Source organism: Electrophorus electricus, chromosome 11, assembly GCF_041902795.1.
Source record: "Electrophorus electricus isolate QZ-2024a chromosome 11, ASM4190279v1, whole genome shotgun sequence".
Classification (NCBI taxonomy): Eukaryota; Metazoa; Chordata; class Actinopteri; order Gymnotiformes; family Gymnotidae; genus Electrophorus; species Electrophorus electricus.
Window position 1 is genome coordinate 12,799,788 of NC_137507.1, and position 16,498 is coordinate 12,816,285.

General features: G+C 41.3%; 2 protein-coding genes across 2 annotated transcripts; both read right to left on the bottom strand.

The window, feature by feature from the left end:
- Nucleotides 1–1,803: 1,803 nt before the first annotated feature.
- Nucleotides 1,804–7,790, bottom strand: dera (deoxyribose-phosphate aldolase (putative)). Its single transcript, XM_027002236.3, has 9 exons — nucleotides 7,633–7,790; nucleotides 7,245–7,342; nucleotides 7,013–7,160; nucleotides 5,972–6,067; nucleotides 5,717–5,851; nucleotides 5,412–5,540; nucleotides 3,330–3,442; nucleotides 3,014–3,163; nucleotides 1,804–2,203 (listed from the first exon to the last, which is right to left on the bottom strand). The coding sequence occupies exons 1-9, from the start codon at nucleotides 7,661–7,663 to the stop codon at nucleotides 2,147–2,149; spliced, it is 957 nt and encodes a 318-aa protein (XP_026858037.2). The 5' UTR covers nucleotides 7,664–7,790; the 3' UTR covers nucleotides 1,804–2,146.
- Nucleotides 7,791–8,085: 295 nt separating this feature from the next.
- On the bottom strand, nucleotides 8,086–16,412 carry helb (helicase (DNA) B). The gene is made up of 13 exons (XM_027002168.3): nucleotides 16,157–16,412; nucleotides 15,223–15,594; nucleotides 14,500–14,738; nucleotides 13,522–14,373; nucleotides 13,218–13,395; nucleotides 12,810–12,951; nucleotides 12,550–12,716; nucleotides 11,170–11,257; nucleotides 10,829–10,888; nucleotides 10,444–10,594; nucleotides 10,039–10,203; nucleotides 9,346–9,846; nucleotides 8,086–9,193 (listed from the first exon to the last, which is right to left on the bottom strand). The coding sequence occupies exons 1-13, from the start codon at nucleotides 16,359–16,361 to the stop codon at nucleotides 9,071–9,073; spliced, it is 3,243 nt and encodes a 1,080-aa protein (XP_026857969.2). The 5' UTR covers nucleotides 16,362–16,412; the 3' UTR covers nucleotides 8,086–9,070.
- Nucleotides 16,413–16,498: the final 86 nt, after the last annotated feature.

Consider the following 16,498-nt stretch of genomic DNA (forward strand, 5'->3'; position numbering starts at 1 on the left):
ACAAGACTTTTAAGATTTTGTCAGATTATATGTCAAATGTAATGAGTTATGTCAAATGCAAAATTGTGCCCCAAGCATCAAAGTTCCACATTCTAATGAATAATTCAACTGTAATTCAGCTATTCCCCATGGCATCTGTTTCCTGAAAGCTTAATTAATTTACATTTCATTCACTGTGACCTCATAATCAAATTAGACTTTTATGACAAATGAATATATCCATAAAAGCATCAATCTCTCATACAAAGTCTCATTTGGCATACCACATAGCATTACTCTAACCTATATATTTTCTTCCATTTTGATTGTCATTGATCATTAAGGGCTAGATTTACAAGTGACATCACACCAGAAGTCATCGCATGACGGTGGAAATTCGGTAGTAGTACAGTGGTTGTATCTATAGTGTCCTCTTGTTTAAAATGAAAACACATAACCACAGGCCAGAGGGGGTAAAAGAAAGAGTGCTCTCCGTGGAGGGTGGAATCAATCTGGAGGCCGACTCAATCCTTCAGTCTTATCTGGTGCACTGGTGCAGGCGGCAGCTCCAGATTGCAGATGATCTACATGCCTTTATGTAAGTGGAGCTAATCTGTCACGGCCTCAGGGAGGTGGAGAGAGGCAGACAGAGCCGTGACGCTTCATCACTCTCACTCAACCCTTCCACTAAGGGCTTGTGCGCTCCACTACCACAGGTCCTGCTAATGAAACACATCCGTAGGGTGGTCATTCGGTCTACATTACTAATCAACATGTAAAATGTTAATCTGGTTTGTAAGAAACTAGCATGAGTAGTGTATACACCGATGACAGTCCCCTTGTTCCTGATCTAATGCTTATGCTGAAAGGATGATTCATATTAAATCTTTGTTCAATGGGGTACTGCAATGCCAGCATGCTGAAATTCCATTCAGCACAAACCTCCTTCCCATAATGGACTTCTCAAAGTAAGAACCACATTTGTGGGTGAAAGCATTAGGCAGTCATTTATCCATCTTTAGCGTTTAATAACATTCATTTCTGTAGACGGCCCACGCTCGCACAAACCACCTCATGGCCTTTCGAGAGGCTAATGGCAGCTTGCGAACAGGACCTATTAGCGTTTCACTGCGAATTCAGCCCTTATTATTCCTGCGGTCTCCCGGGTCACACTGGCCTGAGTATGCTTCCATTTTGCCATTTTCACCTCCGTTCAACCCTTCTCTTGGCTCATTCTCCATTCCACAATTAATTCACTCATCATTTATCCTCTGTTTGAGGCAAGGGCGGGGCCCAAGATCTCTTAATTAACAAAGAAAGGGAGGAAACAGAAGAAGGTAAGTTCCTCCATCTTCAAATGAAGCCCAAATGGCCACATGGCTCGATCTGATCATTTAAACTCACTTAACCCATCTTAATTAATCCACGGCACACACTCCGCACATTCCGTGCCAAGCTAATGAAATTAGTGCAACTGAAGTCAAATAATATATCCCTCTGACGGCGACCTCACCACCCCCAGTGCGCATGAAGAGGTGCTTAAGGAGAGCAGCTGTCATTGGACACTTGAATTAGAGAAGGCCAACGCAAGGGGCCAGGGCCAAAAGCTGGAACAAGTAATTGGCGACAGTGATCCGGTTCCAGTGAATTATTAAGTGGGAAAATTTAACCACCGCTGCTTTGTCTGAAATGTCTGAAATTAGAACCAACAGCAGAAAAAAATGTAATTTTTTTGTCTAATTAATCTTGTCATGCATTTTTACTTCAGTCATCTTTGACCATGTAAGCAATATGGCCATTTAACGGTACACAGATTATACAATCTATGTTTTCCCCTTAACCTTTATTAAATACATTTTGGTGATTCTTCTTAATAAAGCAAGAGGCAGACATTTTACTGTATTTGGGCAAACTTTAAATTACAACTTTCATTTATACTGATTTTCATCTGCATGAAATGGATGAACTATAAGTTCATTCGCAGGTAGATACTTATGAATTAGCTGCATGTTGGCAGTTTATACACGTAGCCAGTCGTACACCCTGAAGGAGGTTGGTCACAAATTCAGCATCTGGTAACATTACGTTCCCTGAAGGCTGTGAGGTTTTTCTCTGTTGACCAATTGGTGGATTTGAACAGATCCTGGATCTCAATGGTCATTGGCAGTCAGGCCATAGGCAACTCATAATAGGCTGCATAGCATCCAGTTACGTAGTGGTAGATCTGTGAAACAAAGAAATCACACGCACACACACACAAAAAAAATTGTGTTCATTATGGTTTTACTGTGAAGCTCACTAAACTAACCAAAATGAAGATGAAGAATGTGTGCATGCTAACCATTTTCTGTCTCATTTTATCTGGATTATCTACATTTAATAGTTTTCAATGGCTAAATCATTATTGCTCATCGGTTTTGTCCGCTCCTTCGCATACTTCCCAAGGTACATTTTTATTTACTTATTTTAGTTTCCAGATTTATGTTGTCCTTTTCGGTTCAGTGCATTTCTAAAACTTTATGTAATAGTATCAGTTGCATTTCAAGGACAGGGATTTATAATTATTCCAGGAGCATATATAATGGCTTTTACAGCAACAAACTAACTTTCTGAATACTCAGCACTGATGAGTTCAGCAGAAAGGGTGCTAAACAGTGCTTTTATGAGGCAAGTATTTTTTAAAGACCTATGTAAAAAGTTCACATGAGCACGCCATTTTCCCATATTAAGCAGTGTGATTCCTTAAAAGTTCTTTTCACATTCATAACGGTAATAGCTACGTATTAAAAACAAACCAATTTTCCTGGGTTCTTAAGTGCCAGGGGAAAGAGCAGTAAAGGCTTCGATAAGCACTGGGAATCTTAACCTAAATTGAGTGCCTCCCTCCTGTCTGGATGTGCACTGCCACACCAAAGTCACTTGCTAGCTCAAACGACCCCAGGCTCTACTCTCAGCCGTAAAGGCCACTGATTGTCACTCTAGATAGGAGCTGGGATGGAGTGGTGAGGCAGCAGCGCCATGGCAAAACACACACCTGCCGCTCGATGTCTGCGAGCAGGCTGCTGGCTCCCAGGCGGAAGAGAGTAGGAGTCAGCCAATCGTCACCCAGCTCCTCCTTCATCAGGACCAGCCACACCAGGGCCTCCTGCGCTGTTCGGATCCCACCTGCAGGCTTAAAACCGACCTGTGTGCACACGCGCACACACAGTTATGTCACTCAAACAGCATTGCATTTTATAGGTGATGGTTTTGCTCTAGGAAGTGGAATTGGAGTTCTGAATCCTTCTTTAGTTGTATTGGAGATTTGAAGGAAGTGGTTTAAGTAGTTCAGCTGTTTGCTCAGTCTGTACCTTGTGGCCTGTCCTCAAGTAGTAGTCACGGATGGCCCGCACCATTACTATGGCAACAGGATAGGTGGCATTGACAGACTCCTTGCCCGTTGAAGTTTTGATGAAGTCAGATCCTGGGAGTCAACAAGACGACGTGAGTGAGGCTTGTGTTCCGTTGCTGCAACTTATCAATGAAGCTTTGTACACAAATGATATATCATGTCTTGATTATATAGTGATTATCTGGGTTTACATTTAAGCATTGTGCAGGCAAATTTGTCGACCATGAAACCGACCGATTAGCAATAAAGTTAATTTAATTCAGCTGCATGGAATTCCCAAGAACTGAACACTGCGTTATTGCACATGCATGCTTAACTGCTTTTGATGAGCACATTATAGTCTGCTTACTTTGCATTAATAAAGAAGTTCCATAGATTAAGGCTAAGCTTTCTGTTTAGGATCAGAGCTCAAGTTTCTCTGGTTAGAAAAGCAGACCAATGAAACAGCTCCTCTGCTGCAGCTAGATGTTCGGCGGTCGTGGAGGGCAGGACTCGATCGAGCTTCAGGAATAGAAAATCCTGACGCCCAGACGCACATTTTTAGCAGGCGCTTCAGTCTGGGCGCGTCAGAGGCCGCCGGGTTCCGCACACAGACAGGACATTAGTCCTGAGAGCGCGCTGGGCCAGACAAGAACAGATGCTCCCGTCGGCAGAACGCAGAGGGTGCGGGTGCGCTCATCAATAAGAGCGCTCATTTCTCCCTTCCTCTCCTCTGCAGCCTATTATGGTTTATCAGCGTTCCGATAAAAATAGAAGATAAAATGACGTTTTTAATGGATGAACCACAAACTGTGGGCTGGTTTTCGAACTCCCAGTATCCCCTCACCCACCCATCCCACCCCCACCACAACCCCGTCCTGCCCTGCCGTATGCCTAATGACTGTTCATTACTGAACAGGACAAGATGAACATTTTCCAGTTCATTAAAGATGTTCTATGTGTTTTTCCACTCTCCCTACCCCCCCACCTCTTCGCTCTCACCACTCTTTCACTCTCTCGCTCCCCTTCGCCCTCAGACTGGCATAATCCTTGAGATTCGTTCTGGGGAGTCTTAATTACACCATAATAGATAACGGTTATTAAACGCAGCCGACAGTAATGAAGCTCTATTCATTTGCGGCGGCGCAGGGGTACACTGCCGGCGAGCGAGTGGGTAAAATAGCTTCAGCGTTGCAGATTAATAGACGAAATTATCATTCAATTTCAGAAACCTCATACGCAATTCATAGGAACAAGGGGAGATTAAGGAGTGAGCGTGGCGACAAAAGCAATGCATTTTAATAATGATCCCTATCAGAGCCGCTGACAATTGGGTACAGTAATCGGCTTAACACGCAATGGCTATTTAAGCATACAGTCACTGGTTCGCTTTGTGTGTGTGTGTGTGTGTGTGTGTGTGTGTGTGTGTGCGTGCGTGCGCAAGGGCTGGGCAGTATGGTTGGCCATCTGGAAGAAGGGAAGGTGAAGCAACAGTTGTGCAACAGCACCATGCAGTGGGCAATGGAACTCACTGCACATGCGCTGGTCAAAGATGACTCTCGGAACCATGCTGTATAGTGTACGCTGACAGAGCCTTTGATGTTTACCTGTTAGAGCTGGTGGCGTGGCAGCTCGCATTTAAGATGCCCAGATGAATGGAATCAAGTTGTCCTTACATTACTGTAAGGTCTTTGGTGCTCACATGGCAGGCACTGAGGACTGCAGACATACCAGCACTGGTTCTATCTATGATTCCAGTGTTAGAATACACTAATGGACAAAATCAGATGGCACTGCACCAGCCTGAGAGGCTCACTGCAGCCTTTCATGGATCAAGTTATCTTTGCTCTAGACTGGCCTCCCAAACTGCACAGCATTGCACTAGCATATGCTTTAGCACACCTAATTCAAATGATCAACCAAGCATGAGGCTTTTCATAAAGTATATTAGGGTGTAGTGGGGAAAATTCTAAACTGTGCACAACTGTAGCTGTCCAGGGCGAAGTGTTTGAGAGCTTTCTGTTGACTCAGTAGGACCTGTTGTGTGGATTTGAGACTTTACCCGCCATCATTGACACCAGACTGGCTTTGTAGACATTGGTGAAGGTGCCCAGCTCTCCTACTGCCAGGATGGTTTTCATGTGGGCCTCCCCACAAACCTCTCGAAACTGCCGAACTTCATCGTACAACGCTGAAGAGCAGGGAGCAAGAAATGGGATGAAAGCCTTCAGTAAGTCCACCTTGAACGTTTTTCCAAATAAAAGTTTAAATAACTGAAATCACGCTTTAAATTCAAGGAGAGACTTTCATCCAGTCAGCTAGTCATGCAAAATCATGTGGTTGATTTGCACACAGGAAAATGCACACCTGCCCACTGTCCAGTGAGAGCCAGCGTGCGGTTAATGACGATGTCGATTTCGGTGGCTCCATCCTGCACAGCCATGCGGACCTCGTCCAGACGAGTCTTCAGTGGAGTCTGACCAGCAGGGAATCCAGTAGCCACTGCAGCCAGATACAGAAGGTGTGATGTCAGGGCAGAGTGGCTGGGTGCTGCTATAGCAGACTATGGCATACCCTTGTTGGAGGTGTACTCTCAGGATGTCATATGTGCTATGCTCTCACCAGAGGCCACAGGTAGACTAGAGTTGGCTGCTTTCAAAGACTTCACCGCGTCAGCCACACGAGACGGGTAGACGCACACTGCAGCAGTGGTGATGCCTGTAAATATACACATGTAACGTCAAGCAAAGCTCTTGGCAACTTTATTACAACCATCTACACTGTAGGTTCATCTTCTATGGGCACAGTTAGAGACTATTGCCCAGATGTGGGTAGTTACTACCATGTAGTTTAGTTCCAACACAAATCAAAGCCACTTCATGTACTTAATCAAGCCCAAACTGCACAATTTGTATTTTCTAAGGCTTCATCAGTTGTCTGTTCCTTAGTAAAAGACCACTGCTGACCAGGTGTTTTTGGAGGGCAGATAAGTCACCAGTAACACTGATGTGTGTAAAAGCTTTTGCCACACTACTGTGCTTGATCAGCAACTACTACATCACTGCCACCGCTCTGTTGAAACTGTTCTGCCAGCCAAGTAAAGTACAGTCAATCCTGATTTCGTGGTCATGATCTGACCAATGACAGACAGGACATCTATACAAATTTTAAAAATGTACCCAGGAACGCAGGTATTAGGTAGGTGTACCTAATGAAGAGGCCAGTGACCGCATATAGTAATTATATACATTAGCTGCTAGTATGTGACATTTATACAAAGAAATTTGTCTCCCTCTTCTGAGCAATAGTATGGTTGCACATGTAAGGGAATATGAGTAAGCTTATTTTGCAATAATACAGCGAGAAACATCTTGGCCCATACATGAAAGGAAATTCAAGAACTGTTTTATGGACCTTCAGTTTTAGGACTCGTGTGTTTTTATTTTAAGTTTTATACTGTTTATATCAGCAATCTCCAGGCATAATTATAACCCCATTATATAAGTCTTCTTACATCACATCTGCTTTGTGCTCCAAATCAAACTGTTCTTAATTCTACTAGACCCTGATCCAGTTATTCCATTAGCACTCATGCTGGGATTGATCTGTTTATTATACAAGCTCCCTGTGCTGGAATGTCTTCTGAACACAGCGGTGAGGGACCTTTGTCGTGCATGTCCATGTTCTTCAGCAGGTCTCGGCGGACAGGCTGACTGGCTTTCATGCACAGTCGGTGGACATTTGACGGTGTGTCGTCGCCAGAGAGGGTCGTCAGGTCGATGCACGTTACAGCCTTCAGGAGCCAAGCTGCCTGTAGAAGAGGAACGTTACGAGTCGTGAGCTTTCTGGAGGAACCCTAGCGACGTGGTAGAGCTTAGATGTAGCCTTAACCCACCTGCCACTGCTTTTTGGCCACCTTGCGTCCCTGAACCTGCTGGGCCCTTTTCAGCACAGCCTGGGTGTTAACTCTGGCCTTCGACACCCACTCTAGATCTGAAAAGGAAAAAAGCCTATATTGCTGGACAACGTATATCTAAGACACCAATTTAATTATTACTACAGTTATTATTACTAAATAAAAAACTGTATTACTAAATTACTTCAGCAATTACTGTAGCATTGATGTACTAGGTTGTTTAGAAAAACCCCGTTTCGACATTACCACTAGCCTGATAAGATTCCCTCTAGCTCACTCCATGTAGTCGAGTTACGAGCTGACATGAGCTAGCTAATGCAGGCTAAGTTCGGCAAAGAAGTTAGGCTAGAGCGTGATTAAAACTTACCCAGATCTATTCCCGGGTTTTTAACGGACATTGTGATGTGTATAGTATAATATAAATATATATACAAAAAGCAAGCCCAGTCAAGTTTATTATGAAACGTGCCTGCGCATTAACAAACTCACGCAAATCTACTTCCTGCTAGGCGGACGTCACCGCCTTCTATCCTATCACGTCAAAGGTCTGCACGGGCGTAAGTCACATGCTTGGTGGTGTCGCTTGTATTTATCATGCAGAGCTAAACGGTCCGTAATGAGCGTTAAGGGTCACTTAAAGTAATTTAAAGTATTCGTCTGTGTGCGTGGTTTTAAGAGTTATCCCTTACACGCGTCTAAAAAATAGTGAGTACAAAGCAAGCTATTACTTTATTACTTTGAAATATGGCGCAGTGAAATAGAAGTCTTCAATAGTGATAATGCGTTAATAAATTAATAAAGCACGGATTTTTAAAAAAAGTTAATGAATGACATGTAGTTTATTACTGTGCTCCAGTTTACATGTAGCAGACATGTAATCATAAAATAATTCTACAAATAAAATACCTTTCAGATTTCTAAGAATTTACACTTAGAATTAGAAACAAATTATTAAATGTTGAGAAATTGAATGAACTTGGGTTCTGGTCTTCTGCACACATGAAATATAAAGTCCAACATTGTGGGAAGCTCTTTTTTAATGAAGCTTTGTGTTGCTATGAGTAGAGCTTCTACACCGGCAAACCAGACAATAAAATATAGACCACAGTCTTGCAAATCATTATGTGCACTGCATTATTGTTTTTGCACTGATTGGCTGTTGCAAATGAATGTAAAACAAATTCATATGACTTTTTTTTTTTTTTTTAAATCACCCACAACAAAAAATAAATCTTGATTTGTTGTAGTCTAGTGTATCCAGGCAAATGAACACTGGATACTCACTTAACAGTTCAAGAACTTTAACAATAAGATTTGTGCTTTCCCATCTTGAAGTCACTATGACAGTGATGTATGTCTTTATAACTCCAACATTTACTCAACAATTCTGTACGGTATTTGACCAGCTTCAAACTTCTCAAAGCCTTGCAACTTATGCTGGCTTTAAACTTTTTGATGTGGTATAGGTGAAAGGTAAAAATAATCATGAAAATTCCATGGTCTCTCTTAAAAGAATATATGCAACAATAAGAAAACAGAAATATGCCCTCTTAGCAGACAGCTAGATATTTCTGAAGGCAAAAAAAAATTAAAGCAAAAAGCAATATCAACTAATGCTTCAAATCACCTTGACAATCAGACGTTTAGTGCAATTTTTGTCATTACGTCAAACCAATAAAACATACTTTTATTTCATGTATATCCGGTTCGAAATCAACCCATCTGAGTGTGCAAACTGTCCCACAGTCTCCTTTGGTATAATGCTGTGAGTAAAAACATTTGCAGGTTGCTATTGATGTTGGCTTCTACAGTGCCTGGTCCTGGCAGGACTGAGGGTCTTCTGGGAATTGTTGTTTGGGCTGGTTGAGGCCATTCTGAGACAGCAGTCCCAGTCTTGTGCAGCTCAGGGGTGAGGCTGTTGCAGTGGTCTGCAAGAACAGCATTATGCTATTACACTGCTGCTACTCAATTGTATTGAGCCAATGCAACACCAAAACTAACACTACTGGGCACTGGCACCATACTGCATTTTGATGTAATTATTGCTCTTTTAATAGGAGAAATTTGAACTTGTTCTTACCTTTAGGCTTTTGGTTGGTGTAGTGCAGTTGTCAGTGTTGCTCTGTCGCTTGTAGGCAATTGGGCTTCCTAACTGAGATGGGATGCCTGCAGCAAACCCACTACCAGGACTGGTCAAGCTCTGTCCAGCTCTTTCCCTAACAGGGCTTTTTGCATACTGACTCATCATGCTAGAGAAAGCCTGGGACGGACCAGTAGTCGGTTCTGGGTTCAGGAAAGACCCAAAGCTCGACGATTGTTTTGGACTCTGTACCTGAGCCTGGCTGGCCTGGGTGGTCCCATCCCCCCTTGCTGGCCCATGTCTGGCAACCATCTCTGTGACGAGGCCTGCTAGTCGTGTGCACCGTTTGATGACTTTTCCTTTGATAGCGTCCTCTAGACTGCGCTGCTTCGCTATTACGTACACTCGCTTCTGGCCCCGTGTGACAGCGGTGTACACGTGCTTCCATGTTTGACGCTTACTGTCCCCAACAACGTACACGACAGTGTCGGCTTCTGAGCCCTGACAGGAGGGAAAACCATGACAGCTTTAAGAATTGTGCTCGCTGCCTTTCCATACTTGCCATGAACATAAGTAGTACAGGGAAGACCATATGTCCACAAATGTTTTTGTTTTTCTTGTGTATGTTATATATGTACTACTGCATGAAGCATGGGATATTGAGTGTGTGAAAGAGCTCTGTACACAGACAACCTGAAAGGTGTGGATGGTTCGAGCCCAGGCGTGCTGAGGTTTGCACTCTCTGTTCAGCTCTCCAAAGTCAACAGTGAGCTTTCTGCAGCCTGCGCTCTCTTGACTGTCTAGGGTCAGTTCCCGCCTCGTCCTGCCTCTCATACCCCCCTCTTGCACAGTCAAATCCTGCCAAGAACAATCACACAAACCATTCCATGGTCAGCAAATGCTGTGTTACAGATCTAAACCCACATTTGTACTTATTAACAGGTAGGAATGTTGCTGCAGAACATTATGCTGCTACCAATGAAGACCATTCAACTGCCTTTGTATTCAATACTTTGTATTGAAGATATATAAAAAATAAACTGCAAACAAAAACAAAAAGGAACTGCAAAAGTACAAAAAAGAACTAAAAACTCATACATGTGTAATAAAGAAAATCTCTCCATTGCACAGTCTCTCTTTGTCCTCCTTCTGCTCCTCCACATTGTCTTTGTCTTTATGGGTCACATAGCCATTCCTTGTGCAGCAAACTTTATCGCCAATCTGAAAGTCTGTTTTATACTTGTGAGTTCTGAAGTGTGAAAATGAAAGATGAATAGGAAAAATAAATAAGAAAAATACATTTTAATAAAAGTAATGGTATAATGTTACAAAAAGCATATCTGTTGGGAACCGTTTTTTAAGAATCTTGAAATAATGCACGTTACATATCAAAATAGAGATACACTGTTTTATAAAAACATAGATGAGCTAAAATTAAAGGGTGAACATATATCAATAACATATGATTAAAGCACTCACTTACTTTATACAATGTTGGGAGTAATGCTTGCAGCAAAGTTCATTGATCAAAGCACATTCATCCCTGTTAATAAGAACAAATAAGAACTCAATTGCAGGTTAGCAAATCGTTTAACAGCTAATATAAGTTTAATAAAGGAGAGAACAAGGTTGGGATGAACAAGGTTGGGATTAACTTTAAAGCCTATCTGTCTTTTTATCACTTTAGATATGTGGGGAAAAAATTCTACACACAAATTAAGAGTAGGCCTAGGCTTCTGTAAGATTTTCGATTAAGAATCTTGAGTGATGAGATGACACTTTGAACTACTTAGAACTGTGTGACATTACTGAATGTCATTTTACCTCTTGAAGGCAACAAACTGTGAAGTCCTATCATCTTCTAGGCCAGGGGCTGGGCCTTCTAGCAGTAGCTTTATAGCAGTCTGTAGATCTAAAGTAACATTACAATGTTAGTTCAATATAATCACAAATCTTTCAGAGAATTTACTTATTGGTGATTCAGTTTTTCCTTGCCACTGTCGCCCTTAGCTTGCTTACTGGGGGCTTGGACTTGGACATTTGTAAAGCTGTTTGTGACAACATCTGTTCTAAAAAGCACTGTATAAATAAATTTTGAATTTGAATTTGAATTTGAACGATAGTACTGCTACTACCTCAGTATCAGCAGATGATAACCTAAACCTATAATACTGAATCGACTAGTTGTAGTCCATTACCAACATGTGTGACTAATACACTGATGGCATCAGATAGATACACAGCTTATTGCAACTTGAAAATAGGGTGATTTGCTATTTTCCGTGCTGAAGGTGTAAAACCCAAGAGACTGTTGTCCAGATTTACCAAAGCTTGCTAGCATAAAATCACACTTGCGGTAGACATCGATCCAGTGTTCAAAGAGTTGTGTGAATGCTTGATTGTCCATTGCTTTAAAGCATCCATAAGGGTTTGCGTTTTCTACAGATATAACTGATCCATAGACAGATATAAAACAATCAGCACAATATTTTTTTCACTATCATCCAAATGGTGTTACCACTGAATAAAAATGTTTTTTTAGTCAGCCAAGTCCCAAAGGAATCTGCTTTGTATTCCGCTGTCCAGTTCTTTTAACCTCACACTAGTTGGTATTCCCATGTTGAACTGGGAAGGAAAGAGTAACAATGACAATGTTTTCTCTGATGGAGTCTTTGGTTTTGCTGTTCAGGGTATCATTGGTTTGACAGGTCGTTGGCAAGGTACAATGATGTGACCCATTTGATCACGGATAGGTCTTCTCATGATGGGGTGTAGTCTCTGCATGTTTTACAAACATTAGAGCAGTTACAGGGTTTTAGTTTATTGTAGCTTTCAATAACTTTCAATATTACAATCAGAACATACCTCGGTCATCTAGTTAAGAAATACTGTATAAGGAGTTTGTGGAACAGGCTAGAATTCTTTCTTTTTTTACATAAATATATTTGTTGTGTGAATTAACTATTAGTCTAATTACTGAGATGTGTATCTCATAAAGGACCTATTAAAATGGAAACAACTAAATTATTTTTTAAATAAAACAGGAGACACTGTTGCATCACACTTCTCCTGTGTGGTTACTCAAAACAAAAAAAACAGGATTGCTTAAAAGGTTTACAGTATTTGTATGAATCCTTTAAATGTTCTGTAGTTTAACAGTATTTTATTTTTACAATTGAGAGGCCAGTAGATCATTGTATTTACCATCATCTTTTCTGACTCTTGGAAGAAGAATGAGAATGAACTTCTTGTTTGGTGATGGCATAGTGACAGTCTCACTCAGGTCCACAACTGCATCAAAATTTAGGTGACAAATCCTTTTCTTTTCTCCCATATCTGCAATTCTTTTCTTTTCGCCCATATCTGCAATTCTGAGAGATCAGAAAGAGAGTTACTGCTCCAAGATATATATATATATATATATATATTGTGTGTGTGTGTGTGTGTGTGTGGAGGTTGATTACAATCCAGCATTGTTGACGATAAGCTCTGACTCAGCACGGTGATTAGTACGCATTTCAATAGCCCATTTGATTCCCATGAGACTGCTGAAGAGATCATTCAAAACATTCCCTGGGGCAATGCTGGGCAACTGCCTTACATCTCCTTTACAAATAAATAAACACATACATGTAAACACAGACACATACACGCACACACTTTTAAATGTTTAACTTGTCTAATATACATGTTTGCCCACATGATTCACAAAATTCTTATGTTCATTAGTTTGCGGATGTGTTTCACATGAATGGTTACACATGAATGGTTACACTGCTACACTAACACATGAACAAATACACAAAATTTAATTTCTCTCATTCTGTTAATTGCCAAGAGAGCTTCTACTGATACAGGTATTGTGACTTTACCCAGGATGATGAATTTCTGCAGCCGTGCATGTCTAGTAAGCATTGTAAGGATGGATTCAAGGATCTGTACACACACCAGACTGCCCTCATCCACCACCAGCACACATACATTAGCAAACTTCCAGTTCAATGGCTCCCCAATTTCATTCTTTTGTGTATTCCTGAAATTCCACAAGACCTAAAAGAGGAGCAAAAGGCTGTCAAAGTATTGTATATGCAATTAAATGTTGGAAACCCCACACTTAAACAAATGCATCTACAAATAAATAAACAAATACAAAAAAAAAAAAAAAAGTCCACAAACCTGATGCATGGTGTAAGCAGTAAAGCTGGTTCTCTTGGACAGCAGAGATGCAGCTCTACCTGTAGGAGCAGTGAGGAGGACCTCTACCGCATTCTCCCCAGAGGGATCCTCACTCATCCCAGAGGGAACCTCACTCTCCCCATTCTCTTTCTTTTTCTTCAGCTGCTCCATGGCGGCTTTAAAGACAGAGCTGACCACAGCGGTCTTCCCACAGCCTCCCTTCCCACTGATCACAGTCACAGGATTGGAACACATCATCTCTGCTGCTTGAACCTGGTCAGGGTCTAGCACTACAAGTGTGGGGTCCAGATCCTCATCAACAGGGTCACTCCAGTTTGTGGAGGAGCTTGTCGTCGGTATAAGCTTGCTGCCTGGAGTGGCTTTGTGCTCTTCTCCACATTGCACTGAAGCAGACAGCCCCACATCAGCCTCAGCTTCAACTCTATCTCTCGCTCTGTGGTGCTGCATGGAGTGGAGGACCTCCCGCACATCCAGCTCAATCCTCCAGGGTTCCTGCTTCATCAGGATGTTGAGACACTGTGCAATTCCCACCTCATACATATAGAGGTTCTGCAGGGCAACCTTCTGCTTCTCCACTATTAACACACCCTGCCTCCGGAGGAAGTCTACCGTTTCCCACGTACTCTCTTCACGCATCTTATTCCTCATCCTCATTTCCAGATGCTCCCGATCAATATAGGTATGCCCAAACTCTCTACAATAGGTCTTCAAATCCTCGTACAGCAGCAGAAGTTTTTGTTGTTGAGGAGAAAGTTTTTGGAATATCCCACAATCCTTAAAGGCCCCAAGTTTAGCCTCACACCTGACTAAATGTAACTCCTTATGCATGATCTGTGGATGACAAAAGTTAAATGTTTAAAAGTAAACTCAAATAAAAATCAAATGTAGCAAGATTTCAAGTGTATGAAAAATATTAAATTAATTCTGTGACAAGTTTCCCAAGACACTCTCACTCACATAGTTAAAGCCTAACTTCCATACATCCGTCTTAAGGAGTTCCTCCAGTCTAGCTAATATGGCCATTTTCCTTTTATCCTGCACAGCAGTATCAGAGATAGCTGTATCCTGTTGCTTCTTCTGTTCATCTTCTTCTTTTCCTTTATTTAGCAGATCCAAAAACTGCCCTGGTAGCAATGTTGGCAAATACTTCATAACAAGAGGATACATGCTGGCAGCTCTCACGTGAAAACCTGCATCTAATTGACAACACAAGATTAAAAAGAATGTGGCTTTAGGATACTAATTATTTACACAAAGGCATAAATTATATTTGCATTGGGCTTTTACTGTGTCTGCTTCTACATATATCTATCACAATATCTAACACAAATTCATTTATTATCATTTAACCATCCATTAAAAAACATGTGTAACAGATCCCATGAAATCTCATTCTGATGATTACAAGTGTGTGTGTGTGTGTAATGTGTAAAGATGCACTGAATTCATAAGGTGGAGATAGCTGTGGGGATATCTCAAAAGTCACTGAATACAACAAGTGTTTTCTAGCTCAGAGTTAGGAGGCATCACCTATTTCCATGGTACAATACATTCATAACTAATACACAATGAATAATTACTCAATAAATATTTCCACACAATTAAAATTGACTTTAGTACACCTGATCATGAAATAATTATGGCTAGAAAAATAAATATTTCAGCAAATTACTACTGTACCTGATTTAAATACAACAGTCCTAATGTTTTCAGCTACTTTTCTGTTGTCTTCTTTATCCTTCCCAAAATCATTCAGAATGTCTTGCACGTTTATGGGGTCCACATGTATGCTCTCTGGCAACCACTTCATGAATTCAGTGACAGAGTCAGAATGAACACCACAAGCAGTCAGAAACAGAGACACAATAGCCCGCCCTTCTTCTTTTACATCTGTTCTTAAGCTGTAGGAAGGGTTCCCTTTTAACCTAAATTTGCTTCCAATTTTTTTGGCAATGCAGGAGATCTGCCACCACGGATCCTTGAGGGCAAAGCAGCCACGAATCCTGCACTGTTCAGGGGCAGATGCAGATGCCCTGCAGACCATGAAGTTCACTGCAAATGAAGCCATGCACAAAGACAAACAATAACCTTTTGATAAAACAGAACAAATGCTTTCAGGTATGATCACACTCTAAAGCAACTTAATTCAAATTAACTACCAAGGTCTCAGGCCTCAGACCAAAAAAAAAGATTAAAAATGCACAAAACGTAAATCTGCTTTCTGGTGTGTTACTAATTTTTGTTGGTATTCTTGCGGACAAAAGCTGGGCAATTATTTGCATATTCGATGAACGTGTCTCAGTTCAGCTCTTTGTTCGTCTAACTAACATGCGAGTTATCTTGGGACGGCATATTGTTTAGAATAAGTTGCTTGCTAAATCCCATTTCTACCATGTTAGTAATAGCTTATCAAGCTTCTTTTTTTTTCTTTAACAGCTGTCAGAAACTAAAACATTAAAGACTAACGTTACTTCCGTAGTCCCGCTGAAAATTCGAATGAGTCACCAATGTTCAACATTAATATTTTTAACTAACAAAACCTAATTTTTCACCAAAGCTTGTCCAGTGATCTAGTCATGTAAGTGAAGCAAATTAGCTAACGCTAGATAGCAACCTTCTGTTGTCGCAGGTAGCGACGACTGAAAAATGTATCCCCCAGAAAACACAGAATTCATTTCACTCAAGTCCAAAAACTCTGGTTGTTTCTCTGCCTCTTCGTCGTCGATTTCAGCATCTTCAGCTGCGTTTCTCGCATTGTCATCTTCCTTGTCTGGCAAAATGTAACCTACAAAATGTAACAAGTCATCTCGAAACTCCATGTTGCCTTAACCTTCACTTTCGGTAGTTGAATTTACCGCGGACTTGGATATAAACGTCAGCCTTCCGCATTCCCGCAGTCTCAGCTTGGTAGCTGCTTGAAGCCTCTTATAGGTCACGAAATATTGAACTTGTTATA